Source organism: Salmo salar, chromosome 03, assembly GCF_965601325.2.
Source record: "Salmo salar chromosome 03, fSalSal1, whole genome shotgun sequence".
NCBI classification, from domain to species: Eukaryota; Metazoa; Chordata; class Actinopteri; order Salmoniformes; family Salmonidae; genus Salmo; species Salmo salar.
In genome coordinates, this window is record NC_138293.1 from 33,092,335 (window position 1) to 33,116,118 (window position 23,784).

Consider the following 23,784-nt stretch of genomic DNA (forward strand, 5'->3'; position numbering starts at 1 on the left):
AATCAAAATCTATTTGGTCCCACGGGGGACCAGTACGGAGAATTTTTTTTTATGAAATGTATGCATTCACTACTGTAAGTCCCTCTGGATAAGAGCGTCTGCTAAATGACTAAAATGTAAATGTAAATGTAAATCTATTTGGTTTAATACAAGTTGCAACCTCAGCACAGAAATGTCTAACGGGCCTTCTCTGAGAAGGCACTTATTAATCACACAGGCAAAGGGTGACTACTTTGAAGAATCTCAAATATAAAATATATTTTGATTTGTTTCACACTTTTATCGTACTACATGATTCCATATGTGTCATTTCATAGTTTTGATGACTTCACTATTTTTCTACAATGTAGAAAATAGTAAAAATAAAGAAAAACCCTTGAATGAGTAGGTGTCCAAACTTTTGACTGGTACTGTAATATATACAGTGAGGGAAAAAAGTATTTGATCCCCTGCTGATTTTGTACGTTTGCCCACTGACAAAGAAATGATCAGTCTATAATTTTAATGGTAGGTTTATTTGAACAGTGAGAGACAGAATAAAAAAAATAAAAAACGCAAAAATAAAAAACGCAAAAATGTTATAAATTGATTTGCATTTTAATGAGGGGAATAAGTATTTGACCCCCTCTCAATCAGAAAGATTTCTGGCTCCCGGGCGTCTTTTACACAGGTAACGAGCTGAGATTAGGAGCACACTCTTAAAGGGAGTGCTCCTAATCTCAGTTTGTTACCTGTGTAAAAGACACCTGTCCACAGAAGCAATCAATCAATCAGATTCCAAACTCTCCACCATGGCCAAGACCAAAGAGCTCTCCAAGGATGTCAGGGACAAGATTGTAGACCTACACAAGGCTGGAATGGGCTACAAGACCATCGCCAAGCAGCTTGGTGAGAAGGTGACAACAGTTGGTGCGATTATTCGCAAATGGAAGAAACACAAAAGAACTGTCAATCTCCCTCGGCCTGGGGCTCCATGCAAGATCTCACCTCGTGGAGTTGCAATGATCATGAGAACGGTGAGGAATCAGCTCAGAACTACACGGGAGGATCTTATCAATGATGTCAAGGCAGCTGGGACCATAGTCACCAAGAAATCAATTGGTAACACATTACGCCGTGAAGGACTGAAATCCTGCAGCACCCGCAAGGTCCCCCTGCTCAAGAAAGCACATATACATGCCCGTCTGAAGTTTGCCAATGAACATCTGAATGATTCAGAGGACAACTGGGTGAAAGTGTTGTGGTCAGATGAGACCAAAATGAAGCTCTTTGGCATCAACTCACCGTGTTTGGAGGAGGAGGAATGCTGCCTATGACCCCAAGAACACCATCCCAACCGTCAAACATGGAGGTGAAAACATTATGCTTTAGGGATGTTTTTCTGCTAAGGGGACAGGACAACTTCACCGCATCAAAGGGACGATGGACGGGCCATGTACCGTCAAATCTTGGGTGAGAACCTCCTTCCCTCAGCCAGGGCATTGAAAATGGGTCGTGGATGGGTATTCCAGCATGACAATGACCCAAAACACACGGCCAAGGCAACAAAGGAGTGGCTCAAGAAGAAGCACATTAAGGTCCTGGAGTGGCCTAGCCAGTCTCCAGACCTTAATCCCATAGAAAATCTGTGGAGGGAGCTGAAGGTTCGAGTTGCCAAACGTCAGCCTCGAAACCTTAATGTCTTGGATAAGATCTGCAAAGAGGAGTGGGACAAAATCCCTCCTGAGATGTGTGCAAACCTGGTGGCCAACTACAAGAAACGTCTGACCTCTGTGATTGCCAACAAGGGTTTGTCACTAAGTACTAAGTCATGTTTTGCAGAGGGGTCAAATACTTATTTCCCTCATTAAAATGCAAAAAATTTTATAACATTTTTGACATGCGTTTTTCTGGATTTTTTTGTTGTTATTCTGTCTCTCACTGTTCAAATAAACCTACCATTAAAATTATAGACTGATCATTTCTTTGTCAGTGGGCAAATGTACAAAATCAGCAGGGGATGAAATACTTTTTTCCCCCTCACTGTACATAAGGAAAATTCCACCTAAAAACGATCTCTTGGTATTTCTTTCATTGGTCCATTGTTGACATAGTCCCAAAATGCTTTGCTTGTCAGCAATGAAGTTTTCAAGACATGAAACTTTCAAAATACAGAAATGATACATATGATGCAAAACAAAGTATCATATGATGTAAAATGCATCAAACAGGTATGATGAATGTTTTTTGAAAGTTACATATCTTGAAAAGTTGATCGCTGACAGGCAAAACATTTTGGGACTAGTTTTTGGGTGGAATTTTCCTTCAAAATACAAAAACACAGTCATGGGAAGCACAAATTAAACATCACACATCACCCAGAAAAACAGTTACATTCCTCCACAAGTCCCCAATCAATACTCTGAACTGCCCGAACGGCACCAGAACATGAAAACTATTTAGAATTTATACCAGCAATACGGCACATTAAAATTAAAACCAGATATAGCTAACTCGGTGGAGACCCGAGGAACCTCAAATGTTAACTAATCCTGTGAACGGGTTAGGCAACTCAGGTGTCTATACTTCAACATCAAAGTTGGAATGGAATGGACTCCTGCTGTTTTTACCAAACAAATGTCAGTGTATATAGTTCTGACCGCCCCTCTCTATGCGCATTTAAGAAAAGAATGAAGAAGAGAGGGAAGGAGATGGAAACTCACATTGGTGAGATATTCTGCAGCTAAAGGTAATGTGTCAGCCTATTAATTATTAAAATAGAAATTCACTATAATTTTAGGCTAACTCTGTAAGCCGCTCTGCACAATCAATGAACATCGCCTAGGCCTACACATTCTCTCCCAGACTCATGGATAGAAAGTTTGGAGCGTAACATAAGGTAACAAGTCCATCCAGTATGCATTATAATACAGTCCACATTCAAAGGCGATTACTAGAATTTGTTTAATTTTGGAGTATAGGCTAAACCAATTATGTACCAAAGTTATCTTAAATAAATAAAACATGTAAATGCTTTTCTTGCGTGCATATGTGGTAGGCTATATATTATTTAACATCGATTTTATTTGCATTGATGTCAGAGTGGTTAGAGGGACAATAGAGTGCTGAGTACCAGGCCATCAGCGACCTGATGATCGTTAGCGAGTTGAGTACTAATAACGCAGGTCCAGAGTGCATAAGAGGAGATTACCGTGACTCAACGGTCACGTAAAATTTTAATACAGTCATGACTCATGACTGCCGATGTGGTAATATGCTCACCGCAACAACCCTAAGAACAACTATTCAAAAAATCCATCTTGTATTCCACATAGTCTATTCTGCACAGTGCAGTACAGTAGCTGAGACATGCCGGTCCTTACCTTTCAGATGGTTGCCCCCGATAGCGTAGAGGCGGTCGTTCATCCCAGCCAGGGCATGAATAGCTCTCTTTGTGTTCATATCCTGTTTCCTGGCCCACACATCCATGATGGGGTCATAGCAATACAGCCAGGATACGTACTCTCCATTGTGGACTCCTCCTATAGTGGTATGGCAGATACACACATAAAGACCTATTAGCTGTGAATGGCAGGATCAGGATCCATAGACACATCACTCTGCTTTTGGAAAGACTGTATGCATTGATAGGTGATATTTAGCAGTCCTGCACTCATCACAATACTACAGATCAGTAGATTTTGTACTTTCATTTTTACTGTGTCTAAGTGAATAATTTTTCAGCTTTTAATTTCCAACATGAAATAATTTCCCATGAATAAGATGATCAGTGGGTCTCCCTTGAAAAATAGGAATTTTGACAATGGGACAACCTTGTAAAATAAAGGTTATATAAAATGAGTGAGGTCTGACCTGAGATGTATATTTTCCCATTGTGCACTGCTCCGGCGTGTGCTGCCAGAGGCTGGGGCAGGGAGGACACGTAGTTCCACTCGTTAGTCTCTAGCTTGTAGGACTCCACACTGGAGAGGTAGCCTGACTCGTTCCTCCCGCCAATCACATACAGGTGCTTATCCAGGCAGCAGGCGAAGAAACTGGCTCTCCTGAGCAGGAGGTGTCAACCAGACAACATAATTAAAACAAGCAGGACAGTGTGTGTGTGTGTGTGTGTGTGTGTGTGTGTGTGTGTGTGTGTGTGTGTCAGTGGTATGCACAGTTTTGCGGGGCCCACCCACAAGGTTCGAGCAAGGGTCACATCTTGTTTGTTGTTGCCATGGGGCAGAGAGAAAAATGTGCAGTTTTATAGCTAATCTCATGCTATTTTACACATTTTGCCATGAGGCTGAGAGAAAATGTTGCTGTTATAGAGCAAATTTCCTGCTATTCTACACATTTTGTCATAAGGGTGAGAGAACATTTTGCAGTTTTAAAGCACATTTCCTGTAATTAAAAACAAATATATATAGCTCTTGGGAACCCCGGGGGCTGTGGGGCTGTGTGCTATGCCAGTGGTGTGTGTGTCAGTGTTAATTTTGGCAGCTATTTTAGATTGAGTTTTGGTCTTAAAATATATTCGGTTTAAGGCACCGCAACGCAGTGCTAGAGGCGTCACTACAGACCCGGGTTCGATCTGCAGCCTTCCATGACTGGGAGACCCATGAAGCGGCGCATAATTGGCCCAGTGACGTCCGGGTTAGGGGAGGGTTTAGCCGACCCGGGAAGTCCTTGTCCCATCGCGCTCTAGCGACTCCTAGTGGTGGGCCGGACGCATGTACGCTGACTTTGGACGCCAGCTGTAAAGTGTTTCCTCCGACACATTGGTGAGGCTGGCTTCCGGGTTTAGCGAGCAATGTGTCAAGAAGCGGTGCGGCTTGGCGGGGTCGTGTTTCGGAGGACGCATGGCTCTCGACCTTCGCCTCTCCTGAATCCGTATGGGAATTGCAGCAATGGGATGACTGTAACTACCAATTGGATATCACGACATTGTGGAGAAAAAGGGGAAAAAAGTAACAACAAATATATATATATATTACTCTTAGTCACATTTTAGTCTTTTCATCCTTCGTTTATTTTAATTATTATCAGTCGCCGAAAACGCTGGAAAATTTTAGTCTGGTTTAGTCAGATATTTTAGGCGGGGCATTTCTTTCCATTAAATAATTAATATTTAGCTCTTACTTGCACCATGTGCACACTCAGATGGCCTTGTCCAAATAGAGGTAACCAATGCCAGCCATAATTTACCATAGACTATAGGATATAAAGCCTAAAGGTTAAACAATTTAGGTTCCGATTTTTTTCAGCATCATAACCATCGAAGGGGTTAAATAACAGTGATGTCCTTGAAAAGTGGAGAATATGAGCTTTGCAACAATGCCAGAAGTATTACTGCAGTCCTAATATTCATCAAAACTCGTTATTGCCAACACAGATGAATAACAGCACACATGGCAAAACAGAGCTTCTGATTAGAAAAAGCAAAGATGAACAAAGACATTATTGTTTCTAATTTAGGTTAGTTTGTTACAAGTGTCCTGGCTGTGCATCAGTTAAAAACAGAGACAGAGACAAGTGATTGAAGTGACCGGGAGCTGTGAGTGTGGGGGAGCCAGATCAATGCAATCAGCCCACACAACAGAAAGACTTTAGCAGCAAATGAGAGGATTGCGTTATATACTTTGCACAGAGATGCATGCTTATGATTGGACAAAACAGATGAAAAGGTGTTTAATGTCAAATGGAATGACCATTAGTCTCACATGGAATTCTCATCTCGTTACCTTTTCGTAAACTAAAATGAAAAGTCATTGGTAATAGTTCTCTTTTTTCAGGGCATCTCATCATTGTCATTCGTTTTCGTCAGGAAAAATAGTTTGTTGAAAAGTATTTTTCATCATAGTTATTGTTGACGACATTAACACTGATGTGTGTGTGTGAGTGTGTGTTTGTGTACGGCTGTTACGGTGACCGTATTAACACCACAACGGCAGTCACGAGTCGCGACGGCAGTCAAATTCCACGTGACCATTTAGTCATGGTAATTACTGTTACTAGTTCTGATGCTGCTGATGGTCATTAGTAGCCTACCAAACTTGCTACCTCCCCACTATTGTCCCTCTAATCAGTGACATCAATGCAAATGTAATGGAAAATCTGAGCAAAAACTTTGTTAGAGCCTATAAGCTTATGTTGATCAACTTTTCTATATCAAATCAAAATCAAATCAAAGTTTGTCACGTGTGCCAAATACAACAGGTGTAGACCTTACAGTGAAATGCTTACTTACAGGCTCTAACCAATAGTGCAAAAAAGGTATTTGGTGAACAATCGGTAGGTAAAGAAATAAAACAACAGTAAATCGACAGGCTATATACAGTAGCGAGGTTATATACAGACACCGGTTAGTAAGGCTGATTGAGGTAGTATGTGCATGTAGATATGGTTAAAGTGACTATGCATATATGATGAACAGAGAGTAGCAGTATAGTAAAAGAGGGGTTGGCGGGTGGTGGGTGGGACACAATGCAGATAGCCCGGTTAGCCAATGTGCGGGAGCACTGGTTGGTCGGCCCAACAGAGGTAGTATGTACATGAATGTATAGTTAAAGTGACTATGCATATATGATAAACAGAGAGTAGCAGCAGCGTAAAAAGAGGGGTTGGGGGGGGGCACACAATGCAAATAGTCCGGGTAGCCACCTGTTCAGGAGTCTTATGGCTTGGGGGTAAAAACTGTTGAGAAGCCTTTTTGTCCTAGACTTGGCACTCCGGTACCGCTTGCCATGCGGTAGCAGAGAGAACAGTCTATGACTGGGGTGGCTGGGGTCTTTGACAATTTTTAGGGCCTTCCTCTGACACCGCCTGGTGTAGAGGTCCTGGATGGCAGGCAGCTTAGCCCCAGTGATGTACTGGGCTGTACGCACTACCCTCTGTAGTACCTTGCGGTCAGAGGCTGAGCAACTGATGCAACCAGGCAGTGATGCAACCAGTCAAGATGCTCTCAATGTTGCAGCTGTTGAACCTTTTGAGGATCTCAGGACCCATGCCAAATATTTTTTGTTTCCTGAGGGGGAATAGGCTTTGTCGTGCCCTCTTCACGACTGTCTTGGTGTGTTTGGACCATTCTAGTTTGTTGTTGATGTGGATACCAAGAAACTTGAAGCTCTCAACCTGCTCCACTACAGCCCCGTCGATGAGAATGGGGGCGTGCTCGGTCCTCCTTTTCCTGTAGTCCACAATCATCTCCTTAGTCTTGGTTACGTTAAGGGATAGGTTGTTATTCTGGCACCACCCGGCCAGGTCTCTGACGTCCTCCCTATAGACTGTCTCGTCGTTGTCGGTGATCAGGCCTACCACTGTTGTGTCGTCTGCAAACTTAATGATGGTGTTGGAGTCGTGCCTGGCCATACAGTCGTGGGTGAACAGGGAGTACAGGAGGAGATTAAGTAATCCTTCTAACCCCCCCCCCCCCCCACCTACCCCCCCCCCCCCCCCAAAAAAAAATATAGATGTACTATTGTAAAGTGGTTGTTCCACTGGATATCATAAGGTGAATGCACCAATTTGTAAGTCGCTCTGGATAAGAGCGTCTGCTAAATGACGTAAATGTAAATGTAAATTAGATTGAGCACGCACCCCTAGGGAGCTCCAGTGTTGAGGATCTGCGTGGCAGATGTGTTGCTACCTACCCTCACCACCTGGGGGCGGCCCGTCAGGAAGTCCAGGATCCAGTTGCAGAGGGAGGTGTTTAGTCCCAGGATCCTTAGCTTAGTGATGAGCTTTGAGGGTACTATGGTGTTGAACACTGAGCTGTAGTCAATGAATAGCATTCTCAAATAAGTGTTCCTTTTGTCCAGGTGGGAAAGAGTAGTGTGGAGTGCAATAGAGATTGCATCATCTGTGGATCTGTTTGGGCGGTATGCAAATTGGAGTGGGTCTAGGGTTTCTGGGATAATGGTGTTGATGTGAGCCATTACCAACCTTTCAAAGCACTTCATAGCTATGGACGTGAGTGCTACGGGTCTGTAGTCATTTAGGCAGGTTGCCTTTGTGTTCTTGGGCACAGGGAGTATGGTGGTCTGCTTGAAACATGTTGGTAATACAGACTCAATCAGGGACATGTTGAAAATATCAGTTAAGACACCTGCCAGTTGGTCAGCACATGCCCGGAGCACACGTCCTGGTAATGCGTCTGGCCCGCAGCCTTGTGTATGTTGACCTGTTTAAAGGTCTTGCTCACGTCGGCTACGGAGAGCGTGATCACACAGTCTTCCGGAACAGCTGATGCTCTCATGCATGATTAAGTGTTGCTTGCTTCGAAGTGAGCATAGAAGTGATTTAGCTCGTCTGGTAGGCTCGTGTCACTGGGCAGCTTGTGGCTGTGCTTCCCTTTGTAGTCTGTAATAGTTTGCAAGCCCTGCCACATAAGATGAGTGTCGGAGCCGGTGTAGTAGGATTCAATCTTAGCCCTGTATTGACGCTTTGCCTGTTTGATGGTTCGTCGCAGGGCATAGCAGGGTTTCTTGTAAGCTTCCGGGTTAGAGTCCCGCACCTTGAAAGCGGCAGCTCTACCCTTTAGCTCAGTACGAATGTTGCCTGTAGTCCATGGCTTCTGGTTGGGGTATGTACGTACAGTCACTGTGGGGACGACGTCCTCGATGCCCTTATTGATAAAGCCAATGCCATCGGAAGAATCCCGGAACATGTTCCAGTCTGTGATAGCAAAACCGTCCTGTAGTTTAGCATCTGCTTCATCTGACCACTTTTTTTATAGACCGAGTCACTGGTGCTTCCTGCTTGAATTTTTGCTTGTAAGCAGGAATCAGGAGGATAGAGTTGTGGTCGGATTTACCAAATGGAGGACGAGGGAGAACTTTGTATGCATCTCTGTGTGTGGAGTACAGGTGATCTAGAATTTTCTTCCTTCTGGTTGCACATTTACCATGTTGATGGAAATTTGGTAGAACTGATTTAAGTTTCCCTGCATTAAAGTCTCTGGCCACTAGGAGTGCCACCTCTGGGTGAGTGGTTTCCTGTTTGCTTATTTCCTTATACAGCTGACTGATTGTGGTCTTAGTGCCAGCATCTGTCTGTGGTGGTAAATAAACAGCCACGAAAAGTATAGCTAAAAACTCTCTAGGCAAGTAGTATGGCCTCCAATTTATCACAATATACTCTACTTCAGGCGAGCAAAATCTAGAGACTTCCTTAGATTTCGTGCACCAGCTGCTGTTTACAAATATGCACAGACCACCCCCCCCCCTCGTCTTACTGGAGTGTGCTGTTCTATCTTGCCAGTGCAGCATATATCCCGCTAGCTGAATATCCCGCTAGCTGAATATCCATGTCGTCATTCAGCCACAATTCCGTAAAACTTAGGATATTACAGTTTCTGATGTCCCGTTGGTAGGATATTCGTGATCGTACCTCGTCTAGTTTATTGTCCAATGATTGCACGTTGGCGAGTAGTATTGACGGTAACGGCAGCTTTCCCAATCGCCTTTTCCGGGTCCTGACCAGGCATTCGGCTCTTTGTCCTCTGTACTTGCATCGCTTCCTCTTGCAAATAACGGGGATGTTGGCCCTGTCGGGTGTTTGGAGAATGTCTTGTGCGTCTTGCTTGTTGAAGAAAAAAGCTTTGTCTAATCCGAGAAGAGTGATCGCTGTCCTGATATCCAGAAGCTCCTTTTTGCCAAAAGATACGGTTGCAGAAACATTATGTACAAAATAAGTTACAAATAACGCGAAAAAATAATAGCACAATTGGTTGGGCGCCAGTAAAACTGCTGCCATTTCTTCCGCCGCCATTTTGGCTATGCAATCGTGCAAGAAAACAGAGTGATGGCCTCTACTAAAAAGTGGAGTATTCCATCAGCTTTCTATAGGCTAGGCCTGCTATATTTATTTATCAACTTTCCTAATATTAAGCACATTGCTTCTCTTTATAACAGGAGTATAGCCTACCTGGCTGGCATGAAAATGAACCACTGGAAAAACGTCCTACATTCGCTATTTAAGTGCATAGATGACATGTATTTTTTTCCGCTGCTCCTGTTTCGAGACAGGTGCATGATAATGGTCCATTCTAAATCAAAACTAATTTCACACATATATTGTTTAGTACATGTAAAGCCAAGATTAAATCAAGAGTTGTCTGATGGGTGACAATATTAGCCTATCACTTATGAATGATATATTATCACTTGTGAATGATGCACAGTTTATGGCAAACAGCGCATGCTTTTTTAGCGACTTTTTCAAATCCTCGTCGCACACCTCATGTAGCATAACCCATAGGCCTATATGTTTTGATAAGGTTTGTATCACAACTAAAGTGGCCAAATAACTTATTAAAATGAAGCACATTACAACGGGTGTAGAGAGCCTAACTGGCATACATACTCAGCACGTGAGTTCCAAGTTTGGGGAAGACCATTTTCACCATAAAAATGCTCCTTTATAATATCATGCCACATGGCTAGGTTTTTAGAGGATTGTGGGTAATGTATGCAATGTATGCATGTTTAAAAAAATAAAAGTGTACTTCTATATTAGTATTAAGCAGCTTGCCATGAGGTATAATGGATCATGATGAACGGTCAATGATGAGACGACCCATTCCCACAAATCCAACTTCTAATGGTAGAGGCAAATACAGTATCCTGCAATGCTTGCTGTAAAACTTCTGCTGGTGGATTGAGCACTGTGCTCATCAATGCCTGCCAAAATGCGTTAAACGTGCAAATAATCCGATACATGTAAATCAATTTTAAATATGAAAATACTCCAGAACAAGTGATCTAATTCTGCACTAAACAGAACTCGAAACACCAAAATCGTGTATTCAACCTTTCGCAGTAATGCTCCCAGTCCCTGGCAAGGTGTTGCACAACACTTGATTAAAGTGGTGTTACAACACACCATGTAATGTTTCAAAACATCCCAGGATGAAGTCTTTCTATACTCCAGAAAAGTTAAGATTTCTTCTCCTTAAAAGTGTAATGTCACATTCAGACACCATAATCATTCAGTGTTAATAATCAGTGCAATAATTCACACATCTATTGTATTGCATTACTTTGTCAATCTTGTTGGCATTGACTTACCTTTCCTGCATAGGAGGAAGTTGTATCCAACTGTTGAATCGTGGATCATAACGGCTGACATGATTGGTGCTGTGCTTTCCTGCAAAATACATGTCATAATCAAGATCCATAAATGGTTAATATGGCCACACTTATCTAATCAAACAACGTTGATTGGAAATAAAGTGCGAATTGTGAATATAAATACTAAACATTTATATAATTATTTTCTATTACTACTGGTATTAGTAGTGATGTTACCATTGGGGTTCCACTGGTCCTCTCCACCCAGCAGTAGTATGAAGTTTTCCACCTCCACCACACAGTGATGGGCACTGTTGTAAGGCATTACTGGAAGACACAACACAACATAGTGGAGGATGTCAGAAACGGGTTATGAAAGGACACAGAATGGTGTAGGACATACAGTTGAAGTCGGAAGTTTACATATACCTTAGCCAAATACATTTAAACTCAGTTTTTCACAATTCCTGACATTTAATCCAAGTAGAAATTCCCTGTCTTAGGTCAGTTAGGATCACCACTTTATTTTAAGAATGTGAAATGTCAGACAAATAGTAGAGGGTGATTTATTTCAGCTTTTATTTCTTTCATCACATTCCCAGTGGGTCAGAAGTTTACATACACTCAATTAGTATTTAGTAGCATTGCCTTTAAATTGTTTAACTTGGGTCAAACGTTTAGGGTAGCCTTCCTCAAGCTTCCCACAATAAGTTGGGTGAATTTTGGCCCATTCCTCCTGACAGAGCTGATGTAACTGAGTCAGGTTTGTAGGCCTCCTTGCTCACACATGCTTTTTCAGTTCTGCCACACATTTTCTATAGGATTGAAGTCAGGGCTTTGTGATGGCCACTCCAATACCTTGACTTTGTTGTCCTTAAGCCATTTTGCCACAACTTTGGAAGTATGCTTGGAGTCATTGTCCATTTAGAAGACCCATTTGCGACCAAACTTTAACTTCCTGACTGATGTCTTGAGATGTTGCTTCAATATTACCACATAATTTTCCCTCCTTATGATGCCATCTATTTTGTGAAGCGCACGAGTCCCTCCTGCAGCAAAGCACCCCCACAACGTGATGCTGTGCTTCACGGTTGGGATGGTGTTCTTCGGCTTGCAAGCTTCCCCTTTTTCCTCCAAACATAATGATGGACATTATGGCCAAACAGTTCTATTTTTGTTTCATCAGACCAGAGGACATTTCTCCAAAAAGTACAATCTTTGTCCCAATGTGCAGTTGCAAACCGTAGTCTGGCTTTTTTTATGGCGGTTCTGGAGCAGTGGCTTCTTCCTTGCTGAGCTGCATTTCAGGTTATGTCGATATAGGACTTGTTTTACTCTAGACATAGATACTTTTGTACCTGTTTCCTCCAGCATCTTCACAAGGTCCTTTGCTGTTGTTTTGGGATTGATTTGCACTTTTCGTACCAAAGTACGTTAATCTCCAGGAGACAGAACGTGTCTCCTTCCTGAGTGGTATGACAGCTGCGTGGTCCCATGGTGTTTATACTTGCATACTATTGTTTGTACAGATGAACGTGGTACCTTCAGGCGTTTGAAAATTGCTCCCAAGGATGAACCAGACTTGTGGAGGTCTACAATTTATTTCTGATGTCTTGGCTGATTTCTTTTGATTTTCCCATGATGTCAAGCAAAGAGGCACTGAGTTTGAAGGTAGGCCTTGAAATACTCATAATACTCATAAATACTCAATACTCATATTCAGACATTGGTGGGTTGGGGTTCTTTATGAAAAGTCAACTGACATAGAATCTTGAAGCGTTGAAGTGGTGCTGGTCTCTGCTGGTCATATATGAACGTCTTGAAACGCCACATGTACTCTTAAATCTCTGTCTGGTACAGCCAGAAGAGGACTGTCCAACCCCTTGTTCCTCTCTAGGTTTCTTCATCTCTAGGTTTCTTCTCTGTAGGTGTCTTCCTAGATTCTTGCTAGCTTCTCTCGGACTGTTTCTCATTTGAATTTTTATCACCTTTTGCATGGACTATTAAAGTAACTGTCCAGTGAAAATCTTGTTTTTAAAAGATAATATTATTTGAACTTAAACCCAAATAAAGTTGTTGACTAATCCTATACTTGTATTTGAGGCCAAAGCATAAATTTGAAAAAAATACCTTAAAAAACCCACCTCAAACTTGTATCACAACAGACCATTTAAAAAATGCTTGCTATTTCCTTATACAGGATGATGTCTTCCTCCAGTGGACAATGAGCTGGCCAATCAGCGGTCTATTCGTGTGAATATTTTTAATGCCCACACCATTCCAACACAGAAAAGCTGCTTTTTAAAATACTTAATTACAATTTTTGGGAAGGAAAACGATTTCACTCATATTACAATTAACTAAAGTCAGCTGTACAACTGAAATGTGTGTTCTGCATTTAACCCAACCCCTCTGAGTCAAAGAGGTGCAGGGGGCTGCCTTAACCAACATCCATGTCTTCAGCACCCAGGGAACAGTGGGTTAACTGCCTTGCTCAGGATTAGAACAACAGATATTTATCTTGTCAGCTCAGGGATTCGATCCAGCAGCTTCTCAGTTACTGCCCAGTGCTCTAGCCACTAGGCTACCTGCCACCCTGTCGTAAGTCATAGAAATATAGACACTCTGCAGATCCTTTTAGCGTTTCTTTGGGGATTCCTGATTTTTACTGCTGTAGGCTGCTGTTTGAGCTTAGCACAATGAGTTTTAAGCTACAAAATCTGACTATTCCACATTGAACCAGCCTCCTCTGTCAAACACAAGTTTGCTCTATTTAACACATAATCCCTCAATAACAAAAACCTATTAATCAATGTCATCACAGAAAATGCAATTTATGTCTGAATGAAACCTTTGTACTAAACCTAAAGAATTTCTGTCTCTCAACATTTCTGCCCCTCCTGGCTACGCCTACACAGGGAAACATCGCTCGACAGGCCCTGCAGGGGGTATTGCTGTTCTCCACCGATCAGACCTACAAATGTCTTTAACGCAGGTACAGAATCTGACCTTACTGAATGCCTTGTGCTCAAACTGTCTGGCCCAAAACCACTTCTCCTCATTCTGATATAAAGGCCTGCCAAATCCTCTCCTGTCTTAGTCTCTGAATTATCTAAGGTATTAACATCTTCCTGCTCCACATGCCCTGCCACAGTGCTGCTTGGGGACTTAAAGGTGTTTATTTATTTTTTTTACAATTTTTTACATTGTAGAATAATAGTGAAGACGACATCAAAACTCTGAAATAACACTTATGGAATCATGTAGCAACCAACAAATTGTTAAACAAACTCATCCCAAACCATCTCAATTGGGTTGAGGTTGGGTGATTGTGGAGGCCAGGTCATCTGATGCAGTGCTCCATCACTCTCCTTCTTGGTCAAATAGCCCTTACACAGCCTGGAGGTGTGTTTTGGATCATTGTTCTGTTGAAAAACAAATGATAGTCCCACTAAGTGCAAACCAGATGGTATGGCGTATCGCTGCAGAATGCAGTGGTAGCCATGCTGCTTAAGTGTGCCTTGATTTCTAAATAAATCCCTGACAGTGTAACCAGCAAAAGCACCCCCACACAATCACACCTCCTCCTCCATGCTTCACGGTGGGAACCACACATGCGGAGATCATCCGTTTACATACTCTGCGTCTCACAAAGACATGGTGGTTAGAACCAAAAATCTCAAATTTGGACCTATCAGACCAAAGGACAGATTTCCACTGGTCTAATGTCCATTGCTTGTATTTTTTGGCCCAAGCAAGTCTCTTCTTCTTATTGGTGTCCTTTAGTAGTGGTTGCTTTCCAGCAATTCGACCATGAAGGCCTGATTCACGCAGTCTCCTCTGAACAGTTGATGTTGAGATGTGTCTGTTACTTGAACTCTGTGAAGCATTTATTTGGGCTGCAATCTGAGGTGCAGTTAATTGCCAATTTCCGAGGCTGGTAACTCTAATGAACTTATCCTCTGCAGCAGAGGTAACTCTGGGTCTTCCTTTCCTGTGGTGGTCCTCATGAGAGCCAGTTTCATCATGGCGCTTGATGGTTTTTGTGCCTGCACTTGAAGAAACATTCAAAGTTCTTGAAATTTTCCAGATTGACTGACCTGTCATGTCTTTAAAGTAATGATGGACTGTCATTTCTCTTCTTATTTGAGCTGTTCTTGCAATAATATGGACTTGGTCTTTTACCAAATAGGGCTATCTTCTGTATACCAAACCTACCTTGTCACAACACAACTGATTGGCTCAAACGCATTAAGAAAGAAATTCTACAAATGAACTTTTAACATGGCACACCTGTTAATGGAAATTAATTCCAGGTGACTACCTCATGAAGCTGGTTGAGAGAATGCCAAGAGTGTGCAAAGTTGTCATCAAGCCAAGGGTGGCTACTTTGAAGAATTTCAAATATAAAATATTTTTTTGGTGTGTCCAAACTTTTGACTGGTACTGTATATCCACATTATGAGGTTGGAATAATACTGTGAAATTATGAAAATTATGATGCTCTTTTATTGTAAGTGCTGTTTGAATTTTCAGCCTGTTTTGGTGGGAAGTAGTTTTGGCCTGCCTGGTGACATCACAAGGTGGTAAATTAGACCAATTAGAAAGACAGTTCCAAACCTCTCCGCCAATAACAGCTAGTTTTCAGTTATCCCCTCCCCACTCAAGCCACCCTCAGACAGTCCTAGCAAAATTCTTTCTTGAGAAATTGCTCTTTGCTAAGAAGTTTATTTTTGACCATTTTAATTTAACTATCACAGTAAGGTACTTAAATGTTACCCAGAAATGATTTGAGATAAAAACATCTGCTTTGGACCTTTAAAGTGGAACTGGCAGCATTTTAACTACTTTGTAGACACGAAACAGACAATCATAATATCAGTCAAAAATATCAAATTCCTAGTTCATGCTTCTAAACCAACTTTATAAGAGGTTTTAAAAATAGGTTCTATTTGACTCAAAATTCCATGATGTACAGTAAGGCATTGTTGGCAGAATAGATGGATGCAGTTCAATGAATGATTAATATACTGCTCAAAAAAATAAAGGGAACACTTAAACAACACATCCTAGATCTGAATGAAAGAAATAATCTTATTAAATACTTTTTTCTTTACATAGTTGAATGTGCTGACAACAAAATCACACAAAAATAATCAATGGAAATCCAATTTATCAACCCATGGAGGTCTGGATTTGGAGTCACACTCAAAATTAAAGTGGAAAACCACACTACAGGCTGATCCAACTTTGATGTAATGTCCTTAAAACAAGTCAAAATGAGGCTCAGTAGTGTGTGTGGCCTCCACGTGCATGTATGACCTCCCTACAACGCCTGGGCATGCTCCTGATGAGGTGGCGGATGGTCTCCTGAGGGATCTCCTCCCAGACCTGGACTAAAGCATCCGCCAACTCCTGGACAGTCTGTGGTGCAACGTGGCGTTGGTGGATGGAGCGAGACATGATGTCTCAGATGTGCTCAATTGGATTCAGGTCTGGGGAACGGGCGGGCCAGTCCATAGCATCAATGCCTTCCTCTTGCAGGAACTGCTGACACACTCCAGCCACATGAGGTCTAGCATTGTCTTGCATTAGGAGGAACCCAGGGCCAACCGCACCAGCATATGGTCTCACAAGGGGTCTGAGGATCTCATCTCGGTACCTAATGGCAGTCAGGCTACCTCTGGCGAGCACATGGAGGGCTCTGCGGCCCCCCAAAGAAATGCCACCCCACACCATGACTGACCCACCGCCAAACCGGTCATGCTGGAGGATGTTGCAGGCAGCAGAACGTTCTCCACGGCGGCTCCAGACTCTGTCACGTCTGTCACGTGCTCAGTGTGAACCTGCTTTCATCTCTGAAGAGCACAGGGCGCCAGTGGCAAATTTGCCAATCTTGGTGTTGTCTGGCAAATGCCAAATGTCCTGCATGGTGTTGGGCTGTAAGCACAACCCCCACCTGTGGACGTCGGGCCCTCATACCACCCTCATGGAGTCTGTTTCTGACTGTTTGAGCAGACACATGCACATTTGTGGCCAGCTGGAGGTCATTTTGCAGGGCTCTGGCAGTGCTTCTCCTGCTCCTCCTTGCACAAAGGCGGAGGTAGCGGTCCTGCTGCTGGGTTGTTGCCCTCCTACGGCCTCCTCCACGTCTCCTGATGTACTGGCCTGTCTCCTGGTAGCGCCTCCATGCTCTGGACACTACGCTGACAGACACAGCAAACCTTCTTGCCACAGCTCGCATTGATGTGCCATCCTGGATGAGCTGCACTACCTGAGCCACTTGTGTGGGTTGTAGACTCCGTCTCATGCTACCACTAGAGTGAAAGCACCGCCAGCATTCAAAAGTGCCGTCCTTGGCCAGCTCTCCTGCTATCTCTCTCAGAATGACCTTCTTGATCCTAATCAGTCAGGTTTCAAGACTGGGCATTCAACTGAGACTGCTCTTCTCTGTGTCACGGAGGCTCTCCGCACTGCTAAAGCTAACTCTCTCTCCTCTGCTCTCATCCTTCTAGACCTATCTGCTGCCTTTGATACTGTGAACCATCAGATCCTCCTCTCCACCCTCTCCGAGTTGGGCATCTCCGGCGCGGCCCACGCTTGGATTGCGTCCTACCTGACAGGTCGCTCCTACCAGGTGGCGTGGCGAGAATCTGTCTCCGCACCATGCGCTCTCACCACTGGTGTCCCCCAGGGCTCTGTTCTAGGCCCTCTCCTATTCTCGCTATACACCAAGTCACTTGGCTCTGTCATATCCTCACATGGTCTCTCCTATCATTGCTATGCAGATGACACACAATTAATCTTCTCCTTTCCCCCTTCTGATAACCAGGCGGCGAATCGCATCTCTGCATGTCTGTCAGACATATCAGTGTGGATGACGGATCACCACCTCAAGCTGAACCTCGGCAAGACGGAGCTGCTCTTCCTCCCGGGGAAGGACTGCCCGTTCCATGATCTCGCCATCACGGTTGACAACTCCCTTGTGTCCTCCTCCCAGAGTGCTAAGAACCTTGGCATGATCCTGGACAACACCCTGTCGTTCTCCACTAACATCAAGGCGGTGACCCGATCCTGTAGGTTCACGCTCTACAACATTCGCAGAGTACGACCCTGCCTCACACAGGAAGCGGCGCAGGTCCTAATCCAGGCACTTGTCATCTCCCGTCTGGATTACTGCAACTCGCTGTTGGCTGGGCTCCCTGCCTGTGCCATTAAACCCCTACAACTCATCCAGAACGCCGCAGCCCGTCTGGTGTTCAACCTTCCCAAGTTCTCTCACGTCACCCCGCTCCTCCGCTCTCTCCACTGGCTTCCAGTTGAAGCTCGCATCCGCTACAAGACCATGGTGATTGCCTACGGAGCTGTGAAGGGAACGGCACCTCCATACCTTCAGGCTCTGATCAGGCCCTACACCCAAACAAGGGCACTGCGTTCATCCACCTCTGGCCTGCTGGCCCCCCTACCTCTGAGGAAGCACAGTTCCCGCTCAGCCCAGTCAAAACTGTTCGCTGCTCTGGCACCCCAATGGTGGAACAAGCTCCCTCACGACGCCAGGACAGCGGAGTCAATCACCACCTTCCGGAGACACCTGAAACCCCACCTCTTTAAGGAATACCTAGGATAGGATAAAGTAATCCTTCTAACCCCCCCCCCCCCCCTTAAAAGATTTAGATGCACTATTGTAAAGTGGTTGTTCCACTGGATATCATAAGGTGAATGCACCAATTTGTAAGTCGCTCTGGATAAGAGCGTCTGCTAAATGACTTAAATGTAAATGTAAATGTAAAAAGTGACCAAAACATCAGCCAGGAAGCATAGGAACTGAGAAGTGGTCTGTGGTCCCTACCTGCAGAACCACTCCTTTATTGGTGGTGTCTTGCTAATTGCCTATAATTTGCACCTGTTGTCTATTCCATTTGCAAATGTAGTTGTCAATCAGTGTTGCTTCCTAAGTGGACAGTTTGATTTCACAGAAGTGTGATTGACTTGGAGTTACATTGTGTTGTTTAAGTGTTCCCTTTATTTTTTTGAGCAGTGTATATAGAGAGAATTAATTTGAAAAGTATATTCCATATCTGCACAAAATTGAAAGCTCTCTCTGTCACAACTCCTGCTCGCAGACATACACACATGGGCTCTGGTATTTGCAACCATTTTCTTTTTTTCATTTACTTAACTCCACACTTTTACAAACACAAAAACACACACCCCACTTTCCATCACAATACACCTGCACATACCCACATACTGTGCCTTCTATGTCCTCGGTTTGCTGTGTTTTTATCCCTACGATGATGATTCTAACCTAATTTCCAGCTTTCCCATTTAAGTCTATTCACAAGACTGGGTACAGAACTTTGTGCCGTTCTGCAATTTTCTTCAGGAACTTTTAATTCATGCCTATTTTTGTTCCAGCGAGTCTTTTGCCCAGGCTTTTAACCATTATTTCATCTTTAAAGAATGCACCTTTGGCCACGATTGGGCGCTCGTATCGCTGTCCTCTCTGTCCGAAACAGGGTACTGTACACATTCGAGTTTTTGTCGACAGTGTCGCCTGGGATCTGTTGCGCTTTAAGAAATAATTATCTCACCACACTTTCACGATCTTCACCCTCATTTTCTTTAATACCAATAAGTGTAACTGACAGTTAATCTGTAAGTCTATGTCGTTGTTTTTTGTTTGAATTGTTTACGTGTTCTACGTGGCTAATAACTGTTGTAACGGGGATCATTATCGTAGCAACACATCTTTGGGGGTGAAGGCTTTCCCGCGCGATGTTAGCTAAGTTTTCATGTTACCGGGTGTAGTTCGTAAAGGTTGATATGTGTATGTTAGGATGAAGCGTGAATTCATGCCAGGAATAATAAGTGTGAAGTTTGATTTCCTCCCTTCTGTAATAAGCAGCCAATGAGGTATTTTTTCCTTTATTCGTGTGTTCAATCTGATACTGTTATAGCTCCGGCTAAACTGTTTATGTATGTAAGCACTTCAGAGTTATACCAAGCTAATAAGTCACTTATAAGACAAGAAGGTATAAGAGTGTGCTTAAACTGTATTTTCATTTACTTTATAGTTCTCAGGGAAGGTGATAATTCTGACTAAACTACAGAATAAAGCCGCCAGTAAAAATCAAGGAACGGTTGTGCTCGTGGTTACTGGAGGGAGTTACAATAAATACAAGATTTTCTCGCATGGATCTAGTTTGTATTCCAAGTTAGGCTTCTCTCAGAAACATGGTCTCCTTTTTAAGTTCTTTAACGTCCGTTTTTATAGCATTGACTGTACCATTCAGCTTGTTTGTTTCTCCATTGTCGCAGCTTTGTCCTTTATTTCTTTACTGACAAGTTCAAGTACACTCAATTAATCATTTAGTGATTTTAGCAGGTCGGTTTCCACTCTTACCGTACTAGGTGATGAAAAGTATAAATCATCGGTGTCTGTCCATTTGGTTTTCAATATTTTCCCTGGTTCCTCTCCGACATGTTTTTGCCTTAACTTCTAGATCAGTGTAGTGTGCTACTATTTAGTCAGTTTTAAAGATATTGAATATTTGCAATTTCTCATGGCGCATTCTGCAACGCCATCTTTAGTCCATCTTCAGTCCGCTATCTCAGGGCAGACATTTGACGAACTGACTTGTTGGAAAGGTGGCATCGTTTGATAGTGCCACGTTGGCGAGGCCCGAGCTAACCAAGCTAGTTGGTGATGTTAACGTTTCCGTTGATGGCTCATGAGTGGAAGAACTGTCTATGGTCCTGGCACTGTGACAGCCAGTGCTTGTCTCTTCTTTGGCAGAGAATCAGACGTCCTACTCACATCATTGGTAGCTAAAATGGCACTCCAGCACTTTCTGTTCTCCTTGTTAGGAGCTGCCAATAACTCTTGAGTGAGCTCTCACACGATGACCACTCACAGGCATTATTTCCCTTGCCTAAAATCCCGCATCGGATAACTTTTGCATTCTGAAGTTGCTACCTAAGCTGGCTGGTCGTTAATTTCTCATGTTTTGACCCAGTCGTTAATTCGAATCATTCTATTCATTTGACGTTGCTATGCTAAACAAATCATTGGCATGTAGCTAGCTAGCAGAGATTCAATGATGATGAGAGACAAGATCTTCAATAAATAATGATTGAATAAATATCCAATAAGCCTACATAGACCGCACTGCACTGGTTAATGAATGAATGGAATTGTAATTGTTTACGGTTTCCATGGTGAATTATAAGTTTCAAGTTCATTATTGGGCTAGCTAGCCTACTGGCATGGGAGAAATCGCGTTTGTAAAATGATACATTGTTGCACAGGTCGTAGAGGCATGAAGGTAGGTTTATACAACCCCCAGCTGTTGCAAACCAAATAGTACTAAGGAAAAAATAATGTGTAGGTGCTTTTTTCCCGAGGGAGATTACATTTATGAATTTCCTGCATGGGCTGTGGGAGAGTTGAATTATGACATTACCCAAACCAGAAACCATGGATAAATGGCAGCGTTCACACAAAACATAAAGCGCGAATCACCGCATTTAACCTCGCAACCGCAGGACTCTCCAGAGGGTGGTGCGGGCAGCCCAACGCACCATCGGGGGCACACTGCCTGCCCTACTGGACATCTACAGCACCAGGTGTCACAGGAAACCCAAGAAGATCATCAAGAACCTCAGCCATCCGAGCCACAGCCTGTTCACCCCTCTACCATGAAATGAAGAAGGCAGAGACAGTACAAGTGCATCAAAGCTGGGCCGAGAGACTGATAAACAGCTTCTATTCCCAGGCCATCAGACTGATAAACAGCCACCACTAGATGGCCTCTGCTCAATACCCTGCCCTCTGCCAAGTACCCTACTCTGCCCCTCAGTCACTATCACTAGCCAGATAGCACCGGGCACTGTACCCTGCACCTTATGGACTTCTGCCCTATGTACATAGTCCACTTTAATAATGTTTACATACAATTTATATATCTACTGCTGTACAAAATGTTGGATTATTTTAAAATGTTGGATTATTGTGTGCTTGTTGACATTTACTGCATTGATTGATAGGAACATAAGCATTTCGCTGCACCCGCCATAACACCTGCTAAACGGTGTATGCGATCAATAACATTTGATTTAACTAAAAGAACCACTCGTTCAAATCTTTAAACATCAACTGAATGTTAAATATTAAGGCATTTAAGGAAATCTGACACCTACACGCTCCTTCCATTGTGATGCACTGGAGTCAGGGACTATAATCCCCTTTCCTCATTCAAGATAAAGCTGTGTTAGTTCCCCTATCTGTCTGAGGCTCAATGGAAGACCTCCGCATGTCAGCCACACACACACACACACACACACACACACACACACACACACACATTACACACACAGAGAAGATAAAGCTGTGTTAGTCAGTCCCTATCTGTCTGAGCTAGACTCCCCTCAATGAATGCAAGACTTTCGCATGTCAGCTAGCCACAGCTATTGGAGATTGCAGCTGAGGAGTGAAGAAAATAAATTAGATTCAAGGCTGTCTAATTTTACAGCAACTGCGATCCATCAGACTAGCGGGAGGTGACAGTGGAAATGACGGATGGAGACAGACAGGTGGCCTTACCATTTCACTGATTTACGCTCAAAAGCACGGCACGGGCCCCTAGATTTATTGAGTGAACATGATCCTGTTCATTATGACTGTCACCTAAGACCATTTCTCTCCATCTCAACAGGGGTCACTTTAGCAGGGGAAGATAGGAAGGAGAACATGAGAGGGATTGGAGGACAACCTTAACATATAGACAGTGTACAGGCAGGGAGGTTGGGGGGAGTTTTTTGGCCCTGTGAGCTGCCGAGTGTTGTCAAATATAAAACAACAATCAATGAAATGTATTTTTTAAAGCCCTTTTTACATCAGCAGTTGTCACAAAGCGCTTTACAGATACCCAGCCTAAACCCCCAAATGAACAAGCAATGCGAAGGCAAAAGCAGAAGCACAATGGCTAGGAAAAACTCCCTAGAAGTCAGGAACCTAGTAATAATAACAATAATACATTTTATTTGCGCCTTTCAAGATATACAAGGACACTTACAGAGCAAATATAAACATGGCAATACTAAAAGCAAAGGACCTGATTCCGACCCGAGCTAAGTGTGCATAAATGGAACATAATTAGATTTTTATGCACTTTTCTCTGTACGCGTATTCTGACCTTGAACTTAAACATGAGAATAGCATGCTAATCACCCGCTATTCGTTTGGTGTGGAGATCAAAGAAATGAAGGTGCGGCGGAGGTATTCTGATCTTGACTCAATTCCCACATAATTCAACCGCATTTACGCGCGATGAAACAATGAATAAGGTCGAGCAACCTGTCGGTTCCAAGTGGAACAACATCTACTTTCTTTTTTTTCTGATAGAAATAACACCATCCTCCACGCGTTGTGGTTTACAAATTGATACGAGCTAGGTAAATGAGTAAGCCGTTTTGGATGAGGGGATTGTAAATATAAATGACAATTGTTTTAGATCTATTTTACCTTATGATCGCCGGAGACAAATGTGAAACCTGTCATATGGCAGCAAACTGAAGCATATCAACATATCACCTTTCCCACAGTGAAGTTTATGACTTTGGATGAAATTTGGAGACCCAATTTATAGGCTTCTGTAGCCATGCACAAATGACAGTATAGTATCAAACCTTTATCGGTAGCCACCGTCAGTAATACCCACAGCAAAGATGAAGG

The 23,784-nt window shown here is 43.2% G+C and overlaps 1 protein-coding gene across 1 annotated transcript in view; it reads right to left on the reverse strand.

Annotated features, from left to right (window-relative positions):
* Window positions 1-23,784, reverse strand: part of klhl14 (kelch-like family member 14) — a 57,129-nt gene that overhangs the window by 2,606 nt on the left and 30,739 nt on the right. The window contains exons 4-7 of the mRNA XM_014191101.3: window positions 11,286-11,375; window positions 11,046-11,124; window positions 3,853-4,043; window positions 3,363-3,521 (exon numbers count right to left, since the gene is read on the reverse strand). Coding sequence (XP_014046576.1) covers window positions 3,363-3,521; window positions 3,853-4,043; window positions 11,046-11,124; window positions 11,286-11,375 — 519 coding nt within the window. The remainder of the gene's footprint in view (window positions 1-3,362; window positions 3,522-3,852; window positions 4,044-11,045; window positions 11,125-11,285; window positions 11,376-23,784) is intronic.